Genomic DNA, 12500 nt, shown 5'->3' on the forward strand with positions numbered 1-12500 from the left:
ATCCCTCTGCCTCTATATGGCACTTCCCTCTCTCCTTCTCTCTCTCTTATCATCCCTCTGCCTCTATATGTCACTTCCCTCTCTCTCCTCTCTCTCTCTTATCATCCCTCTGCCTCTATCTGTCACTTCCCTCTCTCCTCTCTCTCTCTATCATCCCTCTGCCTCTATCTGTCACTTCCCTCTCTCTCCTCTCTCTCTTATCATCCCTCTGCCTCTATATGTCACTTCCCTCTCTCTTCTCTCTCTTATCATCCCTCTGCCTCTATATGTCACTTCCCTCTCTCCTCTCTCTCTCTTATCATCCCTCTGCCTCTATCTGTCACTTCCCTCTCTCCCTCTCTCTCTCTTATCATCCCCCTGCCTCTATCTGTCACTTCCCTCTCTCCTCTCTCTCTCCTATCATCCCTCTGCCTCTATCTGTCACTTCCCTCTCTCTCCTCTCTCTCTTATCATCCCTCTGCCTCTATATGTCACTTCCCTCTCTCCTTCTCTCTCTTATCATCCCTCTGCCTCTATCTGTCACTTCTCTCTCTCCTCTTATCATCCCTCTCTTATCATCCCTCTTCTCTCTCTATCATCCCTCTGCCTCTATCTGTCACTTCCCTCTCTCTCTCTCTCTTATCATCCCTCTGACTCTCTGTCACTCCCTCTGCCTCTATCCCTCTGCCTCTATCTGTCACTTCCCTCTCTCCTCTCTCTCTCTTATCATCCCTCTGCCTCTATATGTCACTTCCCTCTCTCCTGCCTCTATATGTCACTTCCCTCTCTCTCCTCTCTCTCTCTTATCATCCCTCTGCCTCTATCTGTCACTTCCCTCTCTCCTCTCTCTCTCTTATCATCCCTCTGCCTCTATCTGTCACTTCCCTCTCTCCTTCTCTCTCTCTTATCATCCCTCTGCCTCTATCTGTCACTTCCCTCTCTCCTCTCTCTCTTATCATCCCTCTGCCTCTTATCATCCCTTCTCTCTCTCTTATCATCCCTCTGCCTCTATCTGTCACTTCCCTCTCTCCTTCTCTCTCTCTTATCATCCCTCTGCCTCTATCTGTCACTTCCCTCTCTCTCCTCTCTCTCTCTTATCATCCCTCTGCCTATCATCCCTCTGCCTCTATCATCCCTCTGCCTCTATCTGTCCCTTCCCTCTCTCCTCTCTCTCTCTTATCATCCCTCTGCCTCTATATGTCACTTCCCTCTCTCCTTCTCTCTCTCTTATCATCCCTCTGCCTCTATCTGTCACTTCCCTCTCTCTCTCTCTCTCTCTTATCATCCCTCTGCCTCTATCTGTCACTTCCCTCTCTCCTCTCTCTCTCTTATCATCCCTCTGCCTCTATCTGTCACTTCCCTCTCTCCTCTCTCTCTCTTATCATCCCTCTGCCTCTATATGTCACTTCCCTCTCTCCTTCTCTCTCTCTTATCATCCCTCTGCCTCTATATGTCACTTCCCTCTCTCTCCTCTCTCTCTCTTATCATCCCTCTGCCTCTATCTGTCACTTCCCTCTCTCCTTCTCTTTCTCTTATCATCCCTCTGCCTCTATCTGTCACTTCCCTCTCTCCTTCTCTCTCTCTTATCATCCCTCTGCCTCTATCTGTCACTTCCCTCTCTCCTCTCTCTCTTATCATCCCTCTGCCTCTGTCACTTCCCTCTCTCCTTCTCTCTCTCTTATCATCCCTCTGCCTCTATCTGTCACTTTCCTCTCTCCTTCTCTCTCTCTTATCATCCCTCTGCCTCTATCTGTCACTTCCCTCTCTCCACTCTCTCTTATCATCCCTCTGCCTCTATCTGTCACTTCCCTCTCTCCTTCTCTCTCTCTTATCATCCCTCTGCCTCTATCTGTCACTTCCCTCTCTCCACTCTCTCTTATCATCCCTCTGCCTCTATCTGTCACTTCCCTCTCTCCTTCTCTCTCTCTTATCATCCCTCTGCCTCTATATGGCACTTCCCTCTCTCCTTCTCTCTCTTATCATCCCTCTGCCTCTATCTGTCACTTCCCTCTCTCCTTCTCTCTCTTATCATCCCTCTGCCTCTATCTGTCACTTCCCTCTCTCCTTCTCTCTCTCTTATCATCCCTCTGCCTCTGTCACTTCCCTCTCTCCTTCTCTCTCTCTTATCATCCCTCTGCCTCTATCTGTCACTTCCCTCTCTCCTTCTCTCTCTCTTATCATCCCTCTCTCTCTTTGTCAATCTCTCTCTCTCTCTCTTCCTCTCTCTCTCCCCCCTCTCTCTCTCTCTCTCTTTCTCGCTCTCCTTTCTCTCTCCCTTGCCCTCTCTTTCTCTCCCTCTCCCCCTATCTCTCTCCCTCTATCTCTCCCTCTCTCTGTCTTTCTCTCCCACATCATTCTCTTAATGTGTAGCATGCTGATCCATCTTAACAGGATGAATAGAACAGATGTAATCCTTTAATCAGACGTGTGAGGTGCCTGGCTGCTCCTCCACCCTCATCTGTATATAGAGATACACAACAGGACCACTGGGGAGGCAGAGGACGCTATGACGAGCTGGGACTGGGAAGCTGCTGTGTGAGTGTGTGTGTGTGTGTGTGTGTGTGTGTGTGTGTGTGTGTGTGTGTGTGTGTGTGTGTGTGTGTGTGTGTGTGAGGTGTGCTACACACTACACATCTTCCATCCTGTCACACACTCCCTGACACACCAAATTGTTTATATAGTCAACTTACACACATCCAATACCCCTCCTCAAACACACATCTGCCAACCTACCCACCCACAAGCCCAGCCACGCCCAAACACACACGCCCTCTCCTCACCTTTGGCACAGTTGTCTCCCTTGTACCCCAGGGAGCAGACACAGGTCCCGCCAGTGCAGGTCCCATGTCCACTACAGAGAGGGTCAATGCAGTGGGTGGTGGGGACGGCACACTCTGCTCCTTTCCATCCACTGTAGCAGATACAGGATCCCTTATCATACTGACCATTACCACTACAGAGAACTGGACATGCCTCTGGAGAGAGAGAGAGGGAGAGGAGGAGAAAGGATAGAGGGAGAGGAGAGAGGGAGAGGAGGATAGAGGGAGAGAAGGAGAGAGGAGGAGAGAGAGGAGAGAGAGAGAGAGGAGAGAGAGAGACAGAGAGAGAGACAGAGAGAGAGAGGAGAGAGAGAGAGAGAGACAGAGAGAGAGAGAGAGAGGGAGAGGAGGAGAAAGGATAGAGGGAGAGGAGAGAGGGAGAGGAGGATAGAGGGAGAGAAGGAGAGAGGAGAGGAGAGGAGAGAGAGAGAGAGAGAGAGACAGAGAGAGAGGGAGAGAGAGAGAGAGAGAGAGAGAGAGTAGAGAGAGAGAGACAGAGAGAGAGAGAGAGAGAGAGAGAGAGAGAGAGAGAGAGAGGCAGAGAGAGAGAGAGAGAGAGAGAGGAGGAGAAAGGATATAGGGGAGAGGATAGAGGGAGAAGGAGAGAGGATAGAGGGAGGAGAGGAGAGGGAGGAGAGAGAGAGAGAGAGGAGAGGGAAAGATATAGATAGATAGAGAGACAGAGACAGAGAGACAGAGAGAGAGAGAGAGAGAGAGAGGAGAGAGAGGAGAGAGACAGAGAGAGAGACAGAGAGAGAGAGAGAGGGAGAGGGGAGGGGAGAGAAGAGGAGAGAGGAGAGAGGAGAGAGGAGAGGGAGAGGAGGAGAAAGGATAGAGGGAGAGGAGAGCGGGAAAGGAGGATAGAGGGAGAGAAGGAGAGAGGATAGAGGAAGAGGAGGAGAGAGGATAGAGGAAGAGAGAGAGAGAGAGAGAGAGAGAGGGAGAAAGAAAGATATAGATAGATAGAGAGAGAATTGAAAAAGGTATACAGTGGTCAGAGAACAGAATGTCTGATGGTCATGTGTGAGTAAATATCTGTGTGTGTGTGTGTGGTGTGTGTGTGTGTGTGTGTGTGTGTGTGTGTGTGTGTGTGTGTGTGTGTGTGTGTGTGTGTGTGTGTCTGTGTAATTACACAGAGACGTAACTAAACTATTAATCAGTGAACAGTCTTCTTCCCCAGGTGAACTAAGAGACATGTTGGTTCTAAACCACCATGTATCACAGTACTGTCTACACAGGTGTATGTGTGTTGTGTGAGTTTCTGTGAGTGTGTGTGTTTGTGTGAGTGTGTGTGTGTGTCTGTCAGTCTGTGTCTACCTTTGGAGCAGTCCATGCCATGGAACCCAGGAAAGCAGTGACACACACCAGACACACACTCTCCGTTGCCATGACAATTATGGGGACACTCCTGTACCGAGTCTGTAATGGTAGAATAGAGAGAGGAGATAGGTGTCAAACTCAAGCCTGTAGTCTTCATTTCAACAACACAAAAAAATCATATTTCATATTGTTACAGGAGACTCATAAACCGCTCACTGTTCCTTTTATAGGAAATACAATCCATCCATCCATTCTGTCTAAATCATGTTTCACTATTTCAACATTTATTTCATTGCTTCTCCTCCTCTAAAATTCTCTCTCTCCGCTCTTACCCTTCTTCCATCTGTCTTGACACTTCTGTCTCTTCTCTTGTCTTTCTCCTCTCCCCTCTGCACTCTCTTTTCTTTTCCTCATCTTGCCTTACTTGCACTACCCCTCTCGCTCTCTTCTCCTCTCCCTCTATCCCCTCTCCTCCTCTCCCTCTACCCTCTCTCCTCTTCTCCCCCTATCCTCTCTCCTCCTCTCCCCTATCCTCTCTCCTCTGCTCCCTCTCCTCTCTCCTCCTCTCCCTCTATCCTCCTCTCTCCCTATCCTCTCCTCCTTTCCCTCTATCCTCCTCTCCCACTATCCTCTCTCCTTCTCTCCCTCTATCTTCCTCTCCCTCTCTCCTCCTCTCCCTCTCTCCTCCTTTCCCTCTATCCTCCTCTCCCTCTCTCCTCTCTCCTCCTCTCCCTCTTCTCCAACTATCCTCTCTCCTTCTCTCCCTCTATCCTCCTCTCCCTCTCTCCTCCTTTCCCTCTATCCTCCTCTCCCTCTCTCCTCTCTCCTCCTCTCCCTCTATCCTCTCTCCTCCTCTTCCTCTCCCTCTCTCCTCTCTCCTCCTCTCCCTCTCTCCTCCTCTCCCTCTCCCTCTCCTCTCCCTCTATCCTCTCTCCCTCTTCCTCTACCCTCTCTCCCTCTACCCTCCTCTCCCTCTCTCCTCCTCTCCCTCTCTCCTCCTCTCCCTCTATCCTTTCTCCTCTCCCTATCTCCTCCTCTCCCTCTATCTTCTCTCCTCATCTCCCTCTATCCTCCTCTCCGTCTATGCTCTCTCCTCCACCTCTCCCTCTATCCTCCTCTCCCCCTCCCCTCTCTCCTCCTCTCCCTCTCTCCTCCTCTCCCTCTATCCTCATCTCCCTCTCTCCTCCTCTCCCTCTATCCTCTCTCACTCTATCCTCCTCTCCCTCTCTCCTCCTCTCCCTCTCCTCTCCCCTCCTCTCCCTCTCTCCTCCTATCCTCTCTCCCTCCTCTCCTCCTCTCCTCCCCCTCTCCTCCTCCCTCTCCCTCTCCTCTCCTCTCTTCTCCTCTCCTCCTTCTTTCCTCTCCTCTCCTCTCCTCCTTTTCTCATCTCCTCCCTCTATCCACTTCTCCTCTCCTCTCCTCTCCTCTCCCTCTCCCTCTCCTCCCTCTCCTCTCCTCTCCTCTCTCCTCTCCTCTCCTCCCTCTATCCACTTCTCCTCTCCTCTCCTCTCCTCTCCTCTCCTCTCCTCTCCTCTCCTCTCCTCTCCTCTCCCTCCCTCTCCTCTCCTCTCCTCTCCTCTCCTCCCTCTCCTCCTCTATCCACTTCTCCTCTCCTCTCCTCTCATCTCCTCTCTCTCTCCTCTCCTCTCCCTCTCCTCTCCTCTCCCTCTCCCTCCTCCTCCCTCTCCTCTCCTCTCCTCTCCTCTCCTCTCATCTCCTCTCCTCTCCTCTCCTCTCCTCTCCTCTCCTCTCCTCTCCTCTCCTCTCCTCCTCTATCCACTTCTCCTCTCCTCTCCTCTCCTCTCCTCTCCTCTCCTCTCCTCTCCTCTCCTCTCCTCTCCTCTCCTCTCCTCTCCTCTCCTCTCCTCTCCTCCTCTATCCACGTATCCTCTCCTCCTTCAGTTCTGTGTGTTTCTCCTTTGCTCTGTTCCCCAGGTTCATCAATACTTTATTAAGGTGCATTTGTTCCTCTCCACAGTCTTTGCTCTGTGTGTGTTTTGGTTGTGTGTGTGTGTTTTGGTTGTGTGTGTGTGTTTTCAGCACTCTACCCATGTCTAAGTAACTTGTGTGAGGTGAACAGGTTTAGATAAGAGCACTGAGGAGGTTTTCACTCTCTCCAGCCCTCCCTTTCTCTCTCCTTCCCTCCCTTTCTCTCTCCTTCCCTCCCTTTCTCTCTCCAGCCCTCCCTTTCTCTCTCCTTCCCTCCCTTTCTCTCTCCTTCCCTCCCTCCCTTTCTCTCTCCAGCCCTCCATTTCTCTCTCCTTCCCCCCTTTCTCTCTCCTTCCCTCCCTTTCTCTCTCCAGCCCTCCATTTCTCTCTCCTTCCCTCCCTTTCTCTCTCCTTCCCTCCCTTTCTCTCTCCAGCCCTCCCTTTCTCTCTCCAGTCCTCCCTTTCTCCCTTCATCCCCCCTTTCTCCCTCCATTCCCCCTTTCTCTCTCCATCCATCCCTTTCTCCCTCCAACCCCCCTTTCTCTCTCCATCCCTCCCTTTCTCTCTCCATCCCTCTCACTCTCTCCACTTACCTCCTTCTGTCTCCACCTCTCTCCACTTCCCTCTCTAAGCACAATGCCTTACCTAACTCAAACCTACTCTCCACTCCGTCCTTTCCCCACTCTCTCCACAGGAGCTGGCAGGCTAATCGTGAGAGTAGGATTGGGTGAAAGTAAAACTGCTGTGCTTGAGTGGGGTGAAAGTTTGTATACTCTCTCCCCCCTCTCTCTTCCTACCCCTCTCCCTCTCTCCCTCCCCTTCTATCTTTCTCTCCTCCCTCCCCCTCTCCCCCTCCCATTTTAATCTTTCTCTCCCCCCTCTCTCCCTCTCTCTCTCCCCTTCTATCTTTCTCCCCCTCTCTCCCTCCCCTTCTATCTTTCTCTCTCCCTCCTCTCTCTCCCCTCTTTCTCTCTCCTAACCCATTACACCAGTGTTGAAGGAGATTTCTCTCTCTCTCCCTCTTCTCTCTCCCCCCTCCCATTTAATCTTTCTCTCCCCCTCTCTCCCTCTCTCCCTCCCCTTCTATCTTTCTCTCTCCCTCCCCTTCTATCTTCCCCCCTCGTTCACCCTCCCTCTCTCTCTCTTACCATTACAGCAGTGTTGAAGGAGATGGTCTCTCTCTCTCTTACCCATTACAGCAGTGTTGAAGGAGACGGTCTCTCTTTCTCGTCCGTCATTGTAGAAGGCTAGATGCCATGCTCCTGGGTCCAGGTACTGAACAAACACTGCTTCGTTTAGAACCACAGTCTGGATGCTGCGGCGTTCTCGAGGAGACTCCACAACACTCCACTTCTCTTTACCGTCCAAGCGCTCCATGTAGTCATACTGCAGGAGGAGGGACAATAACACTTTCAGGAAGCTCAGACCAGCAAGTCAATTCAAATCCATAAGTGTGTGTACTCTATACTACAAGTGTGTGTACTCTATACTGCAAGTGTGTGTGCAGTCCAGTTTTGTGTAACTATGTATGTGTGTATTGGTGTGTGTTACAGTGCCTTGCGAAAGTATTTGGCCCCCTTGAACTTTGCGACCTTTTGCCACATTTCAGGCTTCAAACATAAAGATATAAAACTGTATTTTTTTGTGTAGAATCAACAACAAGTGGGACACAATCATGAAGTGGAACGACATTTATTGGATATTTCAAACTTCTTGAAACTCCCCATCCCGGATCCGGGATCGTGAATAAAGCCTCAGGCTCATTAGCATAACGCAACGTTAACGATTTCTGAAAATCGCAAATAAAATGAAAATAATGCGCCTACTCTCAAGCTTAGCCTTTTCTTAACAACACTGTCATCTCAGATTTTCAAAATATGCTTTTGAACCATAGCAATTCACTAATTTGTGTAAGAGTATGCTAAGCTAGCTTAGCATTTTCAGTAGCATTTAGCACGCAACATTTTCACAAAAACCAGATAACCAAATAAATAAAATCATTTACCTTTGAAGAGCTTCGGATGTTTTCAATGAGGAGACTCTCAGTTACATAGCAAATGCTCAGTTTTTCCTGAAAGCATCTTTGTGTAGGAGAAATCGCTCCGTTTTGTACATCACATTTGGCTACCGAAACGAACCGAAATTCAGTCACCAACAACGTCAAACTTTTTCCGAATTAACTCCATAATATCGACCGAAACATGGCAAACGTTTTTTGTAATCAATCCTCAAGGTGTTTTTTCACATATCTCTTCATTGATATATCGTTCGTGGAAGCCTGCTTTCTTCTCTGAATTCCATGGAAAAATACTTGCAGCTGAGTTTTGCGCACCAATTTCGGCGCAGGACACCGGGCGGACACCTGGTAAATGTGGTCTCTTATGGTCAATCTTCCAATGATATGCCTACAAATACGTCACAATGCTGCAGACACCTTGGGGAAACGACAGAAAGGGCAGACTCATTCCTCTCGCATTCACAGCCATATAAGGAGACAATGGAAAACGGAGCCTCAAAAATCCTGCTCATTTCCTGGATGCCGTTTTATCTTGGTTTTGCCTGTAGCTCACGTTCTAGGGCACGCACAGAGAATATCTTTGCAGTTCTGGACACGTCAGAGTGTTTTCTTTCAAAAGCTATCAATTATATGCATAGTCGAGCATCTTTTTGTGACAAAATATCTTGTTTAAAATGGGAACGTTTTTCATCCAAAAATGAAATTGCGCCCCTAGAGTTTGTAGCGCCACCTTTTGCTACGATTACAGCTGTAAGTTGCTTGGGGTATGTCTCTATCAACTTTGCACATCGAGAGACTGAAATTTTTTCCCATTCCTCCTTGCAAAACAGCTCAAGCTCAGTGAGGTTGGATGGACAGCATTTGTGAACAGCAGTTTTCAGTTCTTTCCACAGATTCTCGATTGGATTCAGGTCTGGACTTTGACTTGGCCATTCTAACACCTGGATATGTTTATTTTTGAACCATTCCATTGTAGATTTTGCTTTATGTTTTGGATCATTGTCTTGTTGGAAGACAAATCTCCGTCCCAGTCTCAGGTCTTTTGCAAACTCCATCAGGTTTTCTTCCAGAATGGTCCTGTATTTGGCTCCATCCATCTTCCCATCAATTTTAACCATCTTCCCTGTCCCTGGTGAAGAAAAGCAGGCCCAAACCATGATGCTGCCACCACCATGTTTGACAGTGGGTATGGTGTGTTCAGGGTGATGAGCTGTGTTGCTTTTACGCCAAACATAACGTTTTGCATTGTTGCCAAAAAGTTCAATTTTGGTTTCATCTGACCAGAGCACCTTCTTCCACATGTTTGGTGTGTCTCCCAGGTGGCTTGTGGCAAACTTTAAACGACACTTTTTATGGATATCTTTAAAAAATGGCTTTCTTCTTGCCACTCTTCCATAAAGGCCAGATTTGTGCAATATATGACTGATTGTTGTCCTATGGACAGAGTCTCCCACCTCAGCTGTAGATCTCTGCAGTTCATCCAGAGTGATCATGGGCCTCTTGGCTGCATCTCTGATCAGTCTTCTCCTTGTATGAGCTGAAAGTTTATAGGGACGGCCAGGTCTTGGTAGATTTGCAGTGGTCTGATACTCCTTGCACAGTGCTCCTTGGGATGTTTAAAGCTTGGGAAATCTTTTTGTATCCAAATCCGGCTTTAAACTTCTTCACAACAGTATCTCGGACCTGCCTGGTGTGTTCCTTGTTCTTCATGATGCTCTCTGCGCTTTTAATGGACCTCTGAGACTATCACAGTGCAGGTGCATTTATACGGAGACTTGATTACACACAGGTGGATTGTATTTATCATCATTAGTCATTTAGGTCAACATTGGATCATTCAGAGATCCTCACTGAACTTCTGGAGAGAGTTTGCTGCACTGAAAGTAAAGGGGATGAATAATTTTGCACGCCCAATTTTCAGTTTTTGATTTGTTAAAAAAGTTTGAAATATCCAATAAATGTCGTTCCACTTCATGATTGTGTCCCACTTGTTGTTGATTCTTCACAAAAAAAAAACAGTTTTATATCTTTATGTTTGAAGCCTGAAGTTCAAGGGGGCCGAATACTTTCGCAAGGCACTGTATGTGTGTATTATGTGTATTGGTGTGTGTTATGTGTGTATTGGTGTGTGTTATGTGTGTATTGGTGTGTGTTATGTGTGTATTGGTGTGTGTTATGTGTGTTTTGGTGTGTGTTATGTGTGTATTGGTGTGTGTTATGTGTGTATTGGTGTGTGTTATGTGTGTTTTGGTGTGTTATGTGTATTGTGTTTATGTTTTGGTGTGTGTTATGTGTGTATTGGTGTGTGTTATGTGTGTATGTGTGTGTGTTATGTATATTGGTGTGTGTTTATGTGTGTTTTGGTGTGTGTTATGTGTGTTTTGGTGTGTGTTATGTGTGTATTGGTGTGTGTTATGTGTGTATCGGTGTGTGTTATGTATATTGGTGTGTGTTATGTGTGTTTTGGTGTGTGTTATGTGTGTTTTGGTGTGTGTTATGTGTGTATTGGTGTGTGTTATGTGTGTATCGGTGTGTGTTATGTATATTGGTGTGTGTTATGTGTGTTTTGGTGTGTGTTATGTGTGTTTTGGTGTGTGTTATGTGTGTATTGGTGTGTGTTATGTGTGTATTGGTCGTGTTATGTGTTATGTATATTGGTGTGTGTTATGTGTGTTTTGGTGTGTGTTATGTGTGTTTTGGTGTGTGTTATGTGTGTATTGTATGTGTGTTATGTGTGTATCGGTGTGTGTTATGTATATTGGTGTGTGTTATGTGTGTTTTGGTGTGTGTTATGTGTGTATTGGTGTGTGTTATGTGTGTATTGGTGTGTGTTATGTATATTGGTGTGTGTTATGTGTGTATTGGTGTGTGTTATGTGTGTATTGGTGTGGTGTGTTATGTGTGTATTGGTGTGTGTTATGTGTGTATTGGTGTTTGTTATGTGTGTATCGGTGTGTGTTATGTATATTGGTGTGTGTTATGTGTGTTTTGGTGTGTGTTATGTGTGTATTGGTGTGTGTTATGTGTGCATTGGTGTGTGTTATGTGTGTATTGGTGTGTGTTATGTGTGTATTGGTGTGTGTTATGTGTGTTTTGGTGTGTGTATTGGTGTGTGTTATGTGTGTTTTGGTGTGTGTTATGTGTGTATTGGTGTGTGTTATGTGTCTATTGGTGTGTGTTATGTTCATATACCTGTGTGTGTCAGGGTTGGTCAGGGTTAACTATAAAATGGCATCTATTTTCAACTACTTCTTAATAAACAAAGCTATTTATTTCAGTTTTTCCTCCAATTGAGGATTTTAAAATTAAATTGTAAATTCAAATCACTTCCTGAATTGATAACCCTGGTCTGTGTTATGACAGTTTACTAGTGGGTGTGAGGGAGGCCCTATGTATGTCTAAGTGTGTCTAAGTGTATGTGTGTGTGTGTGTGCGTGTGTGTGTGTGTGTTTTGACAGTTTACCAGTGGGTGTGAGGGAGGCCCTGTGTATGTCTAAGTGTGTCTAAGTGTGTCTAAGTGTATGTGTGTGTGTGTGTGCGTGTGTGTGTGTGTTTTGACAGTATACTTGTGCGTGTGAGGGGGGCAGGCCCTTGCGGATGTAGACCCCGAACAGAGCATCTTTCCCCAGGGAGATGTTGAACTTGAGGAACTGTGGCTGGGCCAGGTGAAGCAGAGACCTCCAGAACATCCCAGGAGGAATCTCCTGACTCACCCTCCTCCCCACCTCCACATCCCCACTGTCTATACTGCTGTTAGGACCTGGCCAAGGAGCTAGAGGAGAGGAGAGGAGAGGAGAGGAGAGGAGAAGAGAAGAGATAGATAGAGAGAGAGAGAGAGAGAGAGAGAGAGAGAGAGAGAGAGAGAGAGAGAGAGAGAAAGAGAGAGTTTAAGAGAGAGTTGAAAAGAGAGTTGAAGAGAGGAGAGGATCATCACAATGTCAGTAACCAGTAATCACATAGCAAAACCATTAAAGCATTGAGGGTTTGCATTCTGGGAGAATGAACTATGTACGTCTGCCCAGTATAACTACAAAGCTAGAAGAAGAATAGTCTTGTTGTAGTTGGGCTGGGGCAGGCAGGTGTGTTGTGGGTGTTATAGTGTCGTAGTTCTCACCTCTGCCTCCAGAGGGCAGTGTGGCCACATCACTGTTGACAGCTAGACCTGCAGTACTCAGACCGTTGTTCAACACAGGGCCTTCAGAGGACTGCAGGTACCACGTCAGACCCAACAGGTTAATGGCTGGAAGGAGGGGAGGAGAGGGGCAGAGAGAGAGGGGAGGAGGAGGTAGAAGTATTTGTTATTTCATGATCATGCAGATAGAAATTGCAAAGATCCAAAGATTGTACTGACTAAGAAAAGATTAGAAAAGAACAGACATGGTTTCTTTATTTTTCCCTCCCTCCCTCCCTCCCTCCCTCCCTCCCTCCCTCCCTCC

At 47.4% G+C, this 12500-nt stretch overlaps 1 protein-coding gene across 1 annotated transcript in view; it reads right to left on the reverse strand.

Moving 5' to 3' along the window:
• The window catches only part of LOC135544954 (teneurin-2-like), a 314923-nt gene that overhangs the window by 66972 nt on the left and 235451 nt on the right, over positions 1 to 12500 (reverse strand). The window contains exons 6-10 of the mRNA XM_064972642.1: positions 12179 to 12304; positions 11631 to 11836; positions 7238 to 7433; positions 4116 to 4217; positions 2760 to 2954 (exon numbers count right to left, since the gene is read on the reverse strand). Coding sequence (XP_064828714.1) covers positions 2760 to 2954; positions 4116 to 4217; positions 7238 to 7433; positions 11631 to 11836; positions 12179 to 12304 — 825 coding nt within the window. The remainder of the gene's footprint in view (positions 1 to 2759; positions 2955 to 4115; positions 4218 to 7237; positions 7434 to 11630; positions 11837 to 12178; positions 12305 to 12500) is intronic.

The sequence above is a fragment of the Oncorhynchus masou genome, chromosome 9, assembly GCF_036934945.1.
Source record: "Oncorhynchus masou masou isolate Uvic2021 chromosome 9, UVic_Omas_1.1, whole genome shotgun sequence".
Lineage (NCBI taxonomy): Eukaryota > Metazoa > Chordata > Actinopteri > Salmoniformes > Salmonidae > Oncorhynchus > Oncorhynchus masou.